We start from the raw sequence: 18582 nt of genomic DNA on the forward strand, positions 1-18582 counted from the left end.
TCTCTCATCTCAAAGATATAGACAGAGTTGCTAGGATAATGGCTTCTGAAGGATTATGTAGGAACATGCAAACCAAGTTCCATTAAATTGCCCCTGAACTTGGAATTATTCCTGTCATATACATTCTATCCCATTATATTGTTAGAGAATAAGAAATTTGTTTTATCTTAGAAACATAAGCAATGTTGCATAAAATTATATATGAACAAATTTTTATAGCAGAAATATCAAAGTATAACATTTAATTTGATGTTTCTATTTGTGAGTATACATTTCACCTGTACTTACAAATGGGCTCCTGATTTGTGCGCAGAAATCCTGTTAAGCGCTCTCATGGATTTTGTCAATCCATTAGAGTGAGTTAAATGTAAAACAATCTGGTACGCAGTGCTTTCAAACAAAGGTCTTAAAACTGAGAGAATTAGCACTTGAATTGCTCATGAGGAAAAATGGTCATCTGTGCTTAATTCTTCAATGTCAATACCTATTAACCCAATTATTATTTTGGCATTTTCCTTTGATTCTTCATTCCCTGAATTAAGTTTTCTGCAAATATGAAAAAACATTCAATGAAGAGACGTTCTGCCATATTTATCTAGATAAGAAGTAGGATAGGGGCTTTCCTGGTGGCGCAATGGTTGAGAGTCCGCCTGCTGATGCAGGGGACACGGGTTCGTGCCCCGGTCTGGGAAGATCCCACATGCTGCGGAGCGGCTGGGCCCGTGAGCCATGGCCGCTGAGCCTGCGCGTCTGGAGCCTGTGCTCCACAACGGGAGAGGCCACAACAGTGAGAGGCCCGCATACCACAAAAAAAAAAAAAAAAAAGATAAAATAAAGAAGTAGCATATATATTATTACATCAATTATTTGTACATTATAGGCAAAAATTGCTCTAAGACCTTGATTAAACTACTCATTGCTTTAATTTCCATTAAATTTCAAGGATGTAAATAGAACCAATAATTAGCATATACCACAAAAGCAGAATCTATGTATGTAATTTGATTTGTTTTTTCTTTTTTTGGCTGCACTGGGTCTTCCTTGCTGCACACGGGCTTTCTCTATTGAGGTGAGCAGGGGCTACTCTTAGCTGCCGTGCACAGGCTTCTCATTCTGGTGGCTTCTCTTCTTGCAGAGCATGGGCTCTAGGTGCAAGGGCTTCAGTAGTTGCAGCACGTGGGCTCTAGGGCATGTGGGCTTCAGTAGTTGTGGCGTGTGGCTCTATAGTTGTGGCTTGCGGGCTCTAGAGTGCAGGCTCAGTAGTTGCGGCATGCAGGCTCAGTTGCTACGTGGCACATGGGATCTTCCCAGACCAGGGATTGAACCTGTGTCCCCTGCACTGGCAGGTGGATTCTTTTTTTGTGTGTGTGGTATGCGGGCCTCTCCCTGTTGTGGCCTCTCTCGTTGCGGACGGAGCACAGGCTCCGGACGCGCAGGCTCAGCGGCCATGGCTCATGGGCCCAGCCGCTCCGCGGCACGTGGGATCTTCCCGGACCGGGGCACGAACCTGTGTCCCCTGCATCGGCAGGCGGACTCTCAACCACTGCGCCACCAGGGAAGCCCCAGGCAGGTGGATTCTTAACCAATGCACCACCAGGGAAGTCCCTGTAGTTCAATTTTTGCCTTCCACTACTAAAATTTTAAAATATCAAGTTACTTATAAGGTAATAGCAAAAGCTAATGACATAGGTGAGATCTGCCTTTGATGTTCTTTACAAATCAAGAGACTGCTTTCAAGCTTGCTGAGATCCTGGCATGAAAAACACCAGAAACTCTGCCATTAACTACTCCAGGAAGTTGGTGGATATATTGCCATTTATGACTACAAAGATTATAAGCTGTATAGAGAAGAACTTCATAGCTTTGGAATGGTTCACATCTTTCATTTGTTTCATAAGTATTGAGTATCTATTATGTGCCAAGCATTGGCAGCGAGGATGCATAATGGCGGGGAGGGGAGGGGAGAGACCTGATACAATTTCCCATCCTTCTGGAACTTATATTCTCCTTGATCGGTTTCAGGAGAGCATCACTTGCCTGAAGCTAAAGAATGAAGGCACACCCTACCTGTGAGCTGTCGCCGTCTACTTCGAGTTGTTTCACAATTCGTGGAGCAGGGCGTAAACTTGGACCAAGCAGTGAAGGTGCAGTCATCATGACAGGGTACTGTACATTCTTGCACAAGGGGAGGCATGCCATTTGTCTGCTTGAGGCATTCCGTCATTTCTGCCGACTGGTTATTACCAGAGATGCATGAGACAGCTAAAAAAAAACATGGATTCTTTTGTTATTATTTTAATTAAATCAAGCTGCTGCTGGTTCTTGGACGAAATAGCAGAATTCCCCAATGTTTGGAAAGTTTGGTTACCACTGTGATTGCAAAAGGTGTTCAACATAGCTAACCTTATTTCTTTCTGGAAATTAAACATTTATTGTTGTCAGTGGAGGTATTTGAGAATTTAATTGGTTTCATTATTAATCCAAACCCAGCATTGACAGCAACCAAAATAACATTCAGTAATTTTCTGTATGTCCTGCCTGTGAGCATTTGATCTCTAGAGATGATACAAAACTAGAAAAGAGAATTTGTAAAAGAATAATAATAGGAGGTCCACCCACATCTCTACAAATGACCCAATTTCATTCCTGGATGGACCTAGAGTCTGTCATACAGAGTGAAGTAAGCCAGAAAGAGAAAAACAAATATCGTATACTAATGCATAATGGTACAGATGAACTGATTTGCAGGGCAGGAATAGAGAAGTAGACATAGAGAATGGACATGTGGACACAGGAGGGGAAGGGGAGGGTGGAACAAATTGGGAGATTAGGATTGACATATATACACTATCATGCATAAAATAAATAGCTAGCAGGAACATCCTATAATGCACAGGAAGCTCAGCTCGGTGCTATGTGATGGACCCACCTAGATGGGCAGGATGGTGGGGAAGGGTGGTGGGAAAGAAGTTCTAGAGGGAGGGGATATAGCTGATTCACTTTACTGTATAGCAGAAACTAACACAACGTTGTAAAGCAATTATACTCCAAAAAAAAAAAATCAACAACTAGAAAAAAAGAAGAGTAATAGGAGGACGAAAAAGGACAAAACCACCAAAAAATCATCTGAACTTTTCCTAGATTTGATTTTTGTTTACTTGTTTAAATGGCACTTATGTAAATGGCCCTATTTTTCACTTCAGTCAGTATTTTAAAAGGAATTTCTGCTTTCTACAAGTAAACTTTTTTTCCCTTGCTAACATTTCAGGATCAGTTAAAATTTTTAATTTTTTTAAAAAAATACAGGCATAATCTACCCAGATAATCCCCAATACAAATATCCTACCAGTTGCAGATGTTTCTCACATACTTTTTCAGCTGGAATGTCTCCAGTCATACCATGAACTGATAATCTCAGGATAAAACATTTTTGAGATTTTGCTTAATTTTTTGAGTCTTTGGACTAATGCCATTTATTTTATTAAGAATGAATGATATTTTTGTGCATCTTTTATTCACCCTAATTATGGACTCTAAGGATATATCTTTATTTTCTAGACCAGCATGCCTCAACCTTGGCACCACTGACGATTTAGATTGGATAATTTCATTTTGTGGGTACACAAGTGTGTCCTGTGCATTGTAAGCTACTTAGCAGCATTCCTGGCCTCAACCCATTAGATGCCAATAGCACACACACCCTCCCAGTTTTGAAAACCAAAAATGACTTCACACATTGCCAAATGTCACCCCCTGTTGAAAACTACACTTCTCAACTGATTCCCAATCACGGATGTCTTTGAGAACATAGAGATCTGATGGCATAACTTCAGACCGACTAAATCAGCATCTCTGGGGGAGAAGTCCAGGAATATTTTTGTCTTTAAGTGTCCCAAGTGGTTCTGATCTAGCCTGTCCACTGACCACCCACTTTTAGCATGATGCCTTTGGACATGGTATTTGTTAATGGATATTTGCTGTGTTCATCATCCTAAAGAAACTATGGTTAATATCATTTTTATTACAGCTCTTTAAAATCTACCAAGTCACAAGGAATAAAGAGACCACAGCCTAGGAACAACATTGTTAAGAACTCTTTATATACACTTCTTTAACACAGGTTAAGTATACACAGGGGCTTTCAGTTGCCCATTTCTCTTATATTCTGAATTTGTTTCTTTATTCTGAGCACAGCAGAGAACAAGTCAATCTGAACACCATTTATCCAACTATCTATCTATCTATCTATCTATGTACTATGTACTGGTGAAAGCCAAACCTAGCTAATGCTTTAGGACAAAGGAATCAGCTAAGATGACAATGGATACACACAATACTTCCCAGTTTGTACATCTGCTCCATAGCAGGTGGGGCTATTCATTAATTTTGAACAGTTTTTGTTCCTGTTTTTATCCACATCCTAGGAACAAAACCCATTGCACATCAAACCAACATCACCTGCATTTTCTTTGTTGGGACTATTATAGCCATTAATGATGAATAAAATAAGATACTTTCTTAAGTAGTGTACAAGCAAATGTTACTTGAATTTCATGTTTAGATAACTAATTTGGAGTTAATTTAGGGGATTTTTATCATGCCAAGTTAATTTTTCTTTTCCAAGATGACAATGCACTGAATAATATGAAGAGGAATTTTAAATACTTTCAAAAAGTACTGCTATTTGAAAATTAAACCTCTATGAATATACAAATGAAGAGTTTTTCCAATAATAATACATTATTTTAAAATATTCACTTTCTAGGACTTCCCTCATGGTGCAGTGGTTAAGAATCTGTCTGCCAATGCAGGGGAGACGGGTTCGAGCCCTGGTCCGGGAAGATTCCACATGCCGAGAAGCAACTAAGCCCATGTGCCACAGCTACTGAGCCTGCACTCTAGAGCCCCCGAGCCACAACTACTGAGCCCACGCACTGCAACTACTGAAGCCCATGCACCTAGAGCCCGTGCTCCGCAGCAAGAGAAGCCACCGCAATGAGAAGCCCGTGCCCCACAATGAAGAGTAGCCCCTGTTCGCCACAACTAGAGAAAGCCCATGCACAGCAACAAAGACCCAACACAGCCTAAAATAAATAAATTTATAAAATATTGACTTTCTATATTTCATTTCAATAAGTTTAAAATTTGAATGCTATGATAAACATTCAATGATATTTTTAAGTTCTACAAACTGTCTAAATTAGAATACACTGGATTTATGAATGTCTATATTGAACTTTTTGCACAAGAAACTAAGAAAAATAGCTTTAGCATATGACAGAATTCACAGACACTGTTGTTAAGTGCCATGAATGCAAATTCCATCCCCAAACACCTGGGTGGTATGTGAACTGAGATGAGTTATTTAAATTGTTTATGCTTTGGTATCCTCATCTTTAAAATGAGTATTATAAGAGCACATAAACAAAGGGCTATGAGAATTCTCAAAGCAGTGTCTCACACCCACCAAGAGCCAAATAAAGGCTATTATTATTATCCTTTACATTTGTTTTAAATCAAGCAGGCTGATAGTTCTAGCAAGGATACATGCACACACTCTCGCTCACCACACCTCATTTCTTCCTTGGCCATCCTCAGATTAAGGTGAAGAAAAAACTGGGTGAATCTTCACCTGATTCTGTACTACACTTACAATCACCATTAGTCAACCGGTATACTAGATATGCCCTTAACACATTCAATGCATTAACAGAACTACGTAGCATAAATCAGACCCATCACTACTGCACAAAGTGACCCAGTAGTCTAATGGAGGCTTTGGAGGATTCTAAGGGCCACAGAATGCATTCAGAGTTATAGTATGAACTTGACCCACATTAGACTGAAGACCATTGCTCTAGGTTATCACTGATGATCAGCTCAGGGGTGAGTGGCAATCGATATGCTACATAGCATGCAATCATCAGTTTAGGCCAGGCATTATGGTTCTCAGATTTCTTCAAGTTCAAGATCCTAATTTACTTTCAAGTGTGAAAAGAACCACTAGAAATAAAAGCATGAACAAGTTGAATAAAACAATTTACTTCTTGGGAATGTTCTAGTATAAAAGGAATCATTTAGTAAACATTTATCAAATGACTGGGCATTGAATGATACTAGAGGGTAGGCAAAAAGTGAAGAAATAGCAGGCGAGAAGTATGCAGGACTGGAAACCCAACAAAGGAAAGATGACAGATACATAAAAAGGAAATGAAAAGGGAAGACATTTAGAGTAAGTGGGGATAACTAGTAGCTAGAGGTACAACCCAATTCAGAGGCCCCTTCCACTGGGCAACTCATGGGCAAAGGGTATTTTTAAAAATTTTTATCTTATATTGGAGCATAGTTGTGTTAGTTTCAAGTGTACAGCAAAGTGATTCAGTTATACATACATATGTATCTATTCAAAGGATATTTTTAAACTATGTTATTTTTAATCTACAATATAGTTCTGTGGGCAATATTAAGTGTGTATAGACTCCTTAAGTCAAATAATTTCTTTGAGGACTAAATCAGAGGTGGTAAGTAGAGTGTACTTATCAAATTGTGGGCCTTGGTGTTTAACAGAACTAAAGAGAGTTTCTTTTTTTTTTTTTTTTTTTTTTACTGTTACCTTGGGCAAATTATGTAAATTCCACTAAAACAATTAACTCATCCATACAACGGGAATGATAACACCTACATCTTATGATAAATTGATGCAGATGAAGTGTTTAGCACAGAACTAAGCACTTGGTACATCTGCCTGGAGAGTTTCTATTATTATGAGGAAATCTATTGGAAATGAAATGTAAGACATGGCTGCAAAGAAGATTCCACCATCTCTTGCCTTGGCTCAGGAAGAATTTTCCAAATCCTACCAAACCCTCTTGACCCCTAAGAAATGTGACTGGAGTCTCCCTTAAATTATAATGTTGAAGTCAGTAGGCCCTTCCAAGGACTGCATGGCCCTCCCAATGATATTGTGTTATATTTCCAAGTGATGCTCTTGCATTATGCTTAGTGTCTATAAAAATGGGGCTACAGTAAAAGCTACCATGTAAGACCACAACTCCAGCAAGTCAGAAACTAAGGTCTAAGGAATCTAAGGTCTGCTGGGAATTCTTTCCAGAAGCACCAAGATCAAAATCCCTAGTACTTAGAGTCTAATGAGAAAAGCGTGAGTATTTGCACAAAAGAGTGCTGGCTATATTTTCACCTCACTTACTGAGGTGGTCATATCCAACAAAAACAGGTGCCATGCCCCTCTGTGCTAATGCTGAATTCATGAGAATTTTAATATCTAAGTAATACTTAGGGGCATATATTGTAGCAACGCTTTTCAGACCATTAGGAGCATTTGAGCTTCATTACTGATCACAAGAAGAATAAACATAAGGCAGAAAAAATAGCTTATGCCATGGGATCAGGAATAAACCTTCTTAAGGTCACTTTCTCTACCCCCATGGCAGACTAGACACTAGGCTGCTTATACACCTGGATCTTTATTACCTATACCTTCTTCCCTAATAGACCTTACTGAAATTGACCCATTTATTCATCCATCCATCCAATCACTTGTTCACAAAATATAAGGAATTATGAATATTTATAAAAGTATTTTCTGTGTGTGTGTGCAGATATACATGTACATATAAACAATCTAGCTTTGGGGAGGCTATAGTAGTGGCAGTGACAGGCAGGTAGACAGATAATAGGAGCACAGTAATGTAGTTTCCCTAATGGCAATAACCAATGGGGAAATCCTGGTAAACAAGAGAAAAGTAGACTTCAGTCTTGAATGGAAAGGATGTGTTCAGGGCAGGCATGAAAAAATAGGCCATTACAGAGAATGGACCTGTCAGACACCTGCTATTTAGTTGAACTCTGAGTTCTGGGACTTTTGGATCACAGCACATCACTTGCAGGTCACAATCTAGAGAAAAGATGTCTCTTTTGATGTTTTTAAGTATTTAAAATACTGTACTATACTAGTGGGAAAGGTCTTTCCATCAGGCAAGGAAGAGGTATTCACTAGTGACCATTCCTGTCATATATTTCTACCTGGAATGAATCATTTAAGCAGAGTGGCAATTTGATGCTTAATTATATTTTATTTATTAAACTTGAAATACTGCTGTCTTCACTGAAGGAAAATTGTACTCCCAGGTAAAATTAGCTCACATAGCTGCAGAACAATCTCATTGTGCACTGTTTGAAGTTTAGCTATCTTAAGCTTTGGGCAGAAAGCTCTCAGAGTAGCTGCCTGGAACAGATGGGTATTCTCATTAAGGAATGATGGAGAAACAGGTGGTTGAGCTAAGCTATTGAGACAAGAGCTCTCAGACAAGAACAGTCACCTGGTAAGTGGATATGGTCGGGTGACCTGGAACCCTCCAAACATCTCTGTGATGCCTGAGGTCACATTTTCCTATTTACAGTGTCTAGCAATGTACATAACACATAGAATTGAGTTCAGCTTGATCTTTCTCTTAATCACCACACAGCCTGAGCCTTGGGAGAAAAAAATCACCAAAAAGGGGAAAAAGTTACTAATTGCTTTCCGCTGTTATCTGATTATTTTCAATTCTAGCAACATGAAAAGGAATGGCTTGGCAGGAAATGTAAAATTAGCAGAGAATTTAGCTAAAGAAATAAAGCAAGGACCTGTATGAATTCTCAGTGTGTCTCGTAGTTAATTTTTTGAAGACGCTGGCTGTCAATGTGGGACGGTTAGGCAGCCTTCTTAGGCGTTAATGGTGACTGAAATCAGCAGATTATTAACTACTACTAAATGGCTAGGCTTTCTGCCCCCTATCGCCTCTAAACTCTGATAGTCAGACATGGATAAGTTTGTCTTCTTTTCAATTATGGTCTGAAGAGGGCAGGGGTTGCTGGCCTTATAATAGGAAATGATAACGTTCTACCTGGAAAGACTAAGTAAGCGATGGAATCTGCTACTTCAGATCTATTCACATTCCTCATCTTCACCAAGGACACCCACATTACTTCCCCAAAGTTGCTCCTGACCAGAGTTCAACTCTAACAGTTGACAAGGAAGAGTAGGAAGAATTTGTTTCAAGAGGTCATGATTTCCAGGAAATGAGGGTGACATGCTAGAAAAACAGAAGAGCTGTCAGCTTGCTGTCCTGCATTCGTGAACTGCTTCAACCAGGTACAGAACCCAGTTTACATGCACATCAAGGAGAGGAGGGGAGGGGGCGGGCAGCCACTGCTCAGCTAACACAACATTCGGACAACGTGTTCTATAGGGCAGACCCTGCGCTAGTGGCCTGGGATACACAGATGAAAGAAACATGGAAATGAAAGTTCACTATGCCCAGGGTCCTGCAAGAGCATGGCTCTGGGGCCTCAGGCACTGCGCAGTCAGGAGCCTTCCTGGATGGAGGGGACGCATGAAGGGTGAGTAGGATGCACCTAGTGAAGACAGGAGCCTGGTACACCTTATGCCTGTGCAGAGGAACAAGCAATATAACAGGCCAGCTTCCTGCCCTTGCTATGCACGTTCTAAGACCCTTGACCTCTCCTTTGATAAGGCTCGTAACATTTGTAATGACATGTTCCATGTCTGTGTAGCAAGGTCCCTAATTTAATGATGCAATGCCAGGTTGCCCCTAACACATGTGGGGACCAGCATTGGAATACAAGAGGAGGTCACAAACCACAAGACTAAAGAGTTAGAAGTTATCTTTGAAATTTACAAACCTGTAATAGATCAGTTCTATTCTCCTACTTAACATGTATGTCTTCATGACTTGGAACATGAGGGTTCAATAAAAATCCTGGAATGACTTGGAGTTTCAGGCTGGAATGTGGCAGCACAGGGACTGTGGGCCCAGCCCTGGGTGTCTGGCCAGCCCTCTTCTCCTTTCACTCCCAGCTGCAGTCTACCCACAGAGGGACCATCTTACACTTGTGAGTGGGCACTACAGTCAATCCCCAAAAGCTCAATTCACAAATCAGCCACCCCTGTCCACCCATCAGATCTAGGCTGTAGAGTCAGGCTCAGAGAAGAGGCCCCATAAGTTCTTGAAGCTGGTTCAGGGCTATTAGGGCAAGGAATTCCAAAGTCCTGACAGCTGAGCAGGGTTTAGATAAAGGGGATGGATGGCAAAGCATGGGCTCCAGTGAGGCTCCTTCCCTGTGGGAAGGAACAGGCTAGAAGAAGGTCAGAGAAGGGCCCTCTAAGGCACGGAGGCCAGGGCAGGCCAGCTCTTGCTGAGTCTAAGGACAGAAATTCACTCCACTCCAATGATTTCATTATAGACTGATGTAATCCTTTTTAAGAACTCCCTTCATAGCAGGTAATCAGGAAAGGTACAAATACCAATTAAAGCTCTCTCGGTTTTGGCCATTTTAATTAGCCTCCTTCCTATTTGAAATAATTATTTTTCAGGTAAATGTGCAGTTTTTCTTCCAGCCATTTCCCTTCCCCCCCTCCAGGATGGTATCTGGGTGCCTGGCAGCCAGCAAGGGTCTCAGATCTGCATGAAGAAGGGCCCTGCCAGCATCTGCAATAAGAGTGGCCCTCGTCCACCGGCTGGCTGCTCACCCTAGTGACATCCACCAGGAAAGTCTCACTTCAGGGTGAAAATCTCACAAACCATTCCCTCTCGGCCTGATGAAGGGCTGTTGTCATCTAAGCTGATGAGAGCTCAGCCCACCTGGCTACCTCCTGGTGTGGCATATCCAGCTGGGGCCCCATGATCAGTGCTCTGGGAGAGTCAGAGCAGGTTCTGCTGTGAAGCCTGACGGCACCAGCAGCTATCCCACCCTTCCCCGGGCATGAAGGCATTTCTGCAGACTCTCTGTAGCACGGGAAACCCAGGGAGCTTCTGGGGCGGCAACAAGGCCCTACTTCTGGAGTGGCGCCCCGTAGGGCATCTCTTCCCAGAGTTCTTTTTTTGTTACTGTTTTTTTTTATTGTGGTAAAAGTCATATAATATGAAACACACTATTTTAACCATATTTAACTGACAGTTCAGTGGAACAAAGTACATTCACATTGTTGTGCAACTCTCACCATCATCCAACTCCTGAATTTGTCACCTTCCTAAACTGAAACTCTGTCTCCATTAAACACTAACTCCCCATTCCCCCTCCCCATCCCCTCACCCCCTGGCCCCTGGCATCTACGGGTGTACTTTCTGACTCTATGAATTTGACTATTCTAGGTACCTTGTATAAGTGGAATCCAACAGTATTTGTCTGCACCTAATGCGTACTGGAATGCATTTTTAAGGTTAACTCAATATATGTCCTGCAAACTAATTGTACCTTTTTCCTTCCTGTGCTATACAGTAGGCATTCACCAGCCATCTACTTCATACATAGTAGTGTACTTACATCAATCCCAGCCTCCCAATCCATCCCAGAGTTCTTCCCAGAGTTCTAAACAAGACACGTTGCAGAAAACCCTCAGCTTGCTTCTGTTTCCTTAGCCAAACTCTCACCTCTAAAACGTCGGCCCTGAGTCAGGGAAAACCATGACACACGTGTCTTCTGCTCTGCTTCCCTGCCCTGCAAGCCCCCCTTCTCTTTTACTACCAATCACCCACCTTGGCAAGAAGGAGGGCTTTTCCTTCTCCCTGTTTGAGAGACACATCCGCCTCCCATCTGAGGTGGCCTTTATCCTGTCCCTGTCTGCCTTTAATGGCAGACAGGAGGCAGAGATAGAAATCTAATTGGATTAAGGACACACATTTAAAAGCATTTAAAAAATATTGATGTGAAGCCTGCTATACACATGCTTCACCACCAGATGCTGAGGCCCTGGAGAGCTGAGCCTGAACTAACATGTTTCCTGAAAAGGGAGCACACACATTAAGGCACCCCTAAATACAGCAGGCAGATTCTCTGAAGCCCCACCATGAGGTAGGAGGCAGGGGTCACTGGGCAACCCGCCTCTGGAGAGCTAGGTGTCGGTGCTGAGGACTTAGATGCTCTCCTGCACAGCTCAATTGGTCCTTTACTTTCAGGAAAGATTTTTGTTTGTTTGTTTTGCAGTATGCGGGCCTCTCACTGTTGTGGCCTCTCCCGTTGCGGAGCACAGGCTCCGGACGCGCAGGCTCAGCGGCCATGGCTCATGGGCCCAGCCGCTCCACGGCATGTGGGATCTTCCCGGACCGGGGCACGAACGCATGTCCCCTGCATCGGTAGGCGGACTCTCAACCACTGCACCACCAGGGAAGCCCCGGAAAGATGTTTTTTAATGTTAATTTGTTTCCAGAGTATTACTGTTTTCTGTTGCCACTGTAACAAATTACCAAAACTTTAGCCGCTTAAAAGAACAGAAAATATTTTTCTTACAGTTCTAGGAGTCAGAAGCCCAAAATCAGTTTCCTCAGGCTAAAGTCAAGATGTCAGCAGGACTGGTTCCTCCTCGAGGCTCTGTGGAGAAACAGGCACCTTGCCCTTTTCAGCTTCAGTGGCTGCCTACATCCTTCACTCCTAGCCCCTTCCTCAAACTTCAAAGCCAAGAGTATGGCATGAGAACCGTCGCTTTTCCTCTGTCTCTTTGCTTCCGTCATCATACTGCTTCCTGCCTCCCTCTTATAGGGTCTTTTGTGATTGCATTGGACCCACCTGAGTAATCCAGCCTGTTCTCCCAACAAGATCGTTAACTTAATCAGTCACATCTGCAAGGTCCTCTTTGCCATGTAAGGTAAGATATTCACAGGTTCTGGGGATTAGGGCCTGGTCATTTTGGGGGCTGTTAGCCAGCCTACAACATAGGGCAAAGGTATTTCCTCCTAGCTCTGAGGCACTGCATCATCCACTAGAGTAAGAACCAAGCCTATCTCATCGACTTCCAAAAATAAGAAGAAAAACAGAGTTGACACAGTCGGGTTTATCATGCCTTCCCCAGTCATTGTTTTCACAACAGGTTGGTTTTGTTTTGTTTTAATTCTCTGGATTTTCAATCACCCTGCCCGGCTTCCCTCAGCCACTCAGGCTACCTTTAGAATTACTCTCCCCACCCTCTGTTGGGTATCCTCAGGGAAAAGAAACAGGCAGACTTATTTCTTATTCAAGACGAAGCATAAGTAAGAATGTACATCTATATCAAACAAAAGTGCATTCCAATGTCAAATACCAGGATTTGGGTGAGTCTGAGCCACGTGAAATGCAAAGCCACTTTCTCCCATCCAACTATAATGCTTCGATTGTTAGCTTCATGAGTGAATGAAGGGACAATCTCTGCAGAGAAGTATTGAAATTGAGAAGGGAGTGAGAACAGCTAGAAAGAATAGGAAGTTCAAGGTCCTGGAAAAGAAGGCTACGTCTGTCTAAGCTCTCATTCACAGCAAGCGTGTCTTGTTGACCCTGCTCTGAACTGTCCACTGTGAATGATACAGTCCACCCCATGCTTGAGAGCCAAGAGCTGGCCAGGGTTGGGATGGACATCAATACGGGCTTTCAGATGCTGTGTGGAATCGTCTTCCCAGCTTGCCTGTGCCTAGTTTACTCTGGCCTCAGGGAGAGGGAAGGGCTGCTCTAATCCTTCCCCTAGGTGGCCAGCACTGGTGTGGGGCACGGCCAGGAGCCCTGGTAGCATAAGTGGAAACTGACAAGGAGGCCCCCTAGCATTGCATCTTCCAGGACAGAGACGGGGGTCACCCTGGCCTGACCAAGCCAACTTCACTCAAGAACCAGACCCAGGCCCTTCTCCTTCAGACGTCAGTCACCTGAGCTCAATCTACCAGCCATTCCACTTATTGTAATTCTCCCAGTGGATGTCCTAGCAATTCCATTTCTGTGCCAACTGTATGCAGTAGAGAAGACATTTTCACTTGCTGTTATCCAAATGAGGCAATTTGGAATTAAAAGCCAGTTCTTGCCATATTCCAAGGGTTTTCATTTTCCCCTTGTATTTTTTCTCTGTGCAGAGCACAGTGGGTAAAAGCACAGTATTTGGAGATCCCATTCTTCAAAAACTACATTTGAATAAAATGTGTGCTTATTATTACATGCTAAATGACATAACATGCAACTTTTGAGTGGAACAGTGTGAGCTGTGGAAATTGAATTAAACAGTAAACCCTTAATTGCTTGTTAGGGTGCTTTAATTGACTCATGAGTACCATATGGGAAGCTGTGTGCCTGCAGGAGCCCAATTATAAGCTTGCTTATGGAAAGATACAACTCACTTTGCATGTTGGAAACATATTCCCCAGTTATTGTTGCCCTCTCAGGAAAAAAGAAAAGAATTTTCAAATAAATAAGAAATGCTTAATAAGCTAATAATGTAAACATAGTCCCTTGGTAACCTTGAAGCATTGTATTCAGGTTCTAATACAAGGTCAGGAAATGAACAGTTAAAAATGCCCATTCATTTTATTCTAAGGGATTTTTAAGTCCTGAGTCTCTCTGTGTTCACAGCTAACCAAGGAAATATACACAGGTAGGGCTCTTGGCTTCAAGGGATTTGTCCCCTAATTGAAAAACACTGGCAAGAATTAAACACTCTAGGAAAAAAGTGAACAAAATAAAATTACAAATGATTCATAAATTATATCAAAAACAAACAAAAAAACAAACAAAAAGGATAGCTAATACAGGTGAGAGTAACAAAGGAGGAAGGGAGATCTTAAACTCTGACAGCTAATCTGCTGTGGCAGATTCCAGAAGGAAACGGTAGGACTTGTGGTCAAATTACCCAGCCATGGTTGGAAGCAAAGTGATCAGGATCATCTGTGGGCCTTGGGGAGTGGGAAACACAAGTCCAAGTTGACTACCAAGTAAAATCAGGAAATCAGAGTTTCCAGCCAAGCCGGGTGAGCACCTTCAAAAACTCGAGTTGAGAAAGAGTAGTCATTAAGAATCCTAAATCCAAGGAAAAAAAGCATGAAAAAGTCCTTCTCTAGGACACAGGGTAGCCTGACAACTATGTCTGCATGCACACAAGTGGTCCTGGGGTACCTTTAGACCTCCAACGATCTCCATTAGCCATAATGAAACCATCCAAAATAAATATTTAAGTACAGAGAGCAGCTTGCTTGTTGATGAAGCTGCAAGGCTCTTAATTAATCTCCAACCACTCCCTCCCCTAAGCCAGACCAAAAAAATATATACTCAGAATAGACAGGACAGGTTATGCAAACTCAGCTTTAAAAGTTCTCAGCCTCTCCTTCCATTTAAACTGCCTCTCTGAGTCCTTCCTCCTATGGAGAAATATTAAAACCTGTCTGGAAGAAAGCCATTTATAAATGCATATAAATCATCACATTCAGTAAGACAGTTGGCAGCCATCACTCTAAATTAAATCATGACAGTGAACAGGAAGGAGCCATCACCACAACCAAGCTTTTTATATACATCAGTGACTCTCCCCCTGATTTTGCAACACCTTAGAGTAGCTCCATTTATCTCAGTTGACTTTCTTTCATTAAAAATAATTCAATGGGGAATGACTGCTCATGGTAGAGTGCTTCTTTTGGGGGGTGATGAAAATGTGCTGGAATTAGATTGTGGTGATGCTTGCACAACTTTGTAGATACACTAAAAACTACCAAATTGTACACTTTAAAGAGTGAATTTGCTCTCAATGAAGCTACTAGAAAAACCTCATCATTTAAATATTCTGAATCTCAAATAAATCAATATAATTTTAGAAAAAGAGCTCGGAAGTCATATCACAAAATTGTCAATTAGATGCTGCATTTCCAGAAATCCTGGGAATTAGAACTTTTTACCAGCCAGCCAAGAAATTATTCTCACAAAACTTATGCTCAACACCATTTATATTAACTTTCATAAACAATTAGTAATAAAGTTAAGATTTAATTATTAATGCAGTTCTTTTCTCATGTTTCTAACCTGCTAGGTTTTATTTTTAACTTTTTTCCTTCATTAAGAAAAAAAGACATTTGCCTGGACTTTCTGTGGTGCCATATTTACCAAGTTAGAATCCTGCCGAACTCTATTTGGAGGATATAATGTTAACAGTTTAATAGAAGACAGAATTTCTGCCCTATGAGGGCTCATAATAAGCAACAGAATACTCAGCTTCCAGCAGGTGAGGAGAAAAGGCTCACTAAATATATCAATATATATGATATATAAATGTGTTTAGAATACACGACCATTGCATGGTGGTTAATTTCTCACCATGTGATAAAAATCTGTCAGGTAAGAAATCACCTCACTCCCCTTATAAACATGTGTTCTTTTTCTTTCCTTCCTTTCTTTCCTTCTTCTTTCCTTCCTTCTATATCATGGGCTCATTAGAGGTGTAAACTAATGATGAGATGCCTTCTAGTGTTTCCAAGTCATTTTTCTCACAGCCACTAAAAAGACATCAGATGAGATTCCTTCAGAAATATCTTCCACATCTAAATTCTGTGTTCTTCTGTCGAATGAAGCCCTCAAGTCAAACTGTATGAAAGTTTTTTGAAATTTCTTTCATATGTCTGGAAAAAATTCATACACACTTTGTTCTATAGAATATTGTCTATAAGTATGCAATATGCTAGAAGCTTTATGCTTCTCCGGTCCCTATTATATGTACACGTATAAAGAAAATGTATATTTGGCAGGTGTGAAAGAATGAATATGCTAATTCACACACTGCATGTGGAAAGTGGTTTATTCCATTTTTAAAGGAATATGGCAGTATTTACATAAGATTCACCTGTATCTCTGCAAACAGCTGTTGTGCAACCAACGACTAAATCAGGAGGAAAAATGGGCTGGGTATTTTTTAACAGTTGCTGTGGGTTTGACAGATGGATGGTGCTTCAGTTACCTGCTGCACTTTTTTCACAGAAAGGCACAGGGAAGAGTTGGGCCAAATCACTGCAGCAAATAATTATAGATTTAAAAAGAAATGGACTTCCTCTTGGAGCATAAGAGATAAGATTCTTCAAAGCCTTTGTAAAACAGAAATTTTAACTATATCTGCCACGAAATAAGCTATCTTGATAATGAGTGCTGTATTATTACTCAGAAAGCTAAACTTCATGTCATATAATCATTCCAGTACCAGTAACTAAGTAACCAATGAGATGTGAAACTCGAATTTAGAAATAATTTGGTGTTCTCTATTGAAAAGCAACTTCAAACACCCAGGATATTAATTGTTGCATTGCTACAGAGAAACAATAAATCAGCCTCATACCCACATTTAAGAAACAATAAATCAGCCCCATACCCACATTTAAGAAACAATAAATCGGCCCCATATCCACATTTATCTCCCCCCCTTACTAAAGCATACTACATTTTCTTGTGGATCTGTTTACTTAAAACATCTAAGGAACTCTCCTTTTTCTACAAATGATTTCCTCTTTGTAGATCACTATGGGTACTCACGCTTTACATGGAACCATAATCACTGCCATTATAATAAATTGTCTGTCATGTACAAAGCTGATGTCATGTCAAGAAGACATTTGTTTTCATTTTCTTGTCTCCTTCTCCATAGACTCTGCCAAGATGCTGCTGAAATTATGTTTATCCATTCCCATTTCCTCTTTGGTCCTCTGGAGACCATGCATTTGCTACATCCTTTATGATAAGCAAATTTGTTACACTTTTTAATTCTGTTCTAGAATCTCAAACTTAATAAAACCTCATAATAAAAGTCTGAATAATGGCGTATTCAGAGGATCACATGCACTATATATATTCACTAGTCATACAATTTTGTTTCTCTCTCAAAACTTTTTGATGAAGAACAATTCACTTCCCCAAATATGTAGATGGATTCCTGAAAAGTTGTATGCAAGAAATATGAGGGAAATGAATCTATTTTAATGCAACAGGGAAGCCTGCTATGGAAAGGCTTTCTATCCAGAATAATGGTATTTAACCTCAAAGGTGCATTTTTCAATGTAAACAGCCAATATTGTGCTTACTGTGTGAAATTGAATTTGTTTAAAGTGATGTATATCTCAAAATCAACTGCCTCCAATTTCTTTTTCTTTTTTCTAGATTTTTTATTTTTGATGTGGACCCTTTTCAAAGTCTTCATTGAATTTGTTACAACATTGCTTCTGTTCTATGTCTTGGTCCTTTGGCCGTGAGGCATGTGGGATCCCAGCTCCCCGACCAGGGATCGAACCTGCACTCCCCATATCTGAAGGCTTATTCCCAACCACTGGACTGCCAGGGAAGTCCCTCCACTTTCTTATGTGTAATTTTTTACCAGCTAAAATTAGCTGAATTAAGGTTAAAACCATCTTCCAATGCCTTACCAGTTATGAGTGAAGCTGGGAACTTAATCTAATTTTACTTTTAAGCACTGAGAAATAATGAATCTTAATGTGACTAACAATATTCAATTCATACATTTAACTACTTTGAGGAAGTACTGGCCACCTGCGTGATTGTAATCAGATCTTCTCCTAATAACACATTTTACACATTTGTTTCAAATATTCACAGCACCCAAGTGAAACTTGCTTTACAGCCAGAGTTCATGCCAACAACCCAGACCCAAGAACAATCTGAAGAGGCAACATGGCCAGTCAGGAGAATGAGTCTGGCTCTGGCTTTTCTTATAATAGCTGCATGACCCACTGGGCTAGGCTCATTGAGACTTAAGTGTATTTATATGCAAAATGAAGGAGATGGACCAGG

At 41.0% G+C, this 18582-nt stretch overlaps 1 protein-coding gene across 1 annotated transcript in view; it reads right to left on the minus strand.

The window, feature by feature from the left end:
- The window catches only part of THSD7B (thrombospondin type 1 domain containing 7B), a gene marked incomplete at its 5' end in the record, with an annotated part of 794653 nt that overhangs the window by 269693 nt on the left and 506378 nt on the right, over positions 1-18582 (minus strand). The window contains one exon of the mRNA XM_081243155.1: positions 2068-2262. Coding sequence (XP_081099281.1) covers positions 2068-2262 — 195 coding nt within the window. The remainder of the gene's footprint in view (positions 1-2067; positions 2263-18582) is intronic.

Source organism: Mesoplodon bidens (assembly GCF_964165515.1).
Source record: "Mesoplodon bidens genome assembly, chromosome: 8".
NCBI classification, from domain to species: domain Eukaryota; kingdom Metazoa; phylum Chordata; class Mammalia; order Artiodactyla; family Ziphiidae; genus Mesoplodon; species Mesoplodon bidens.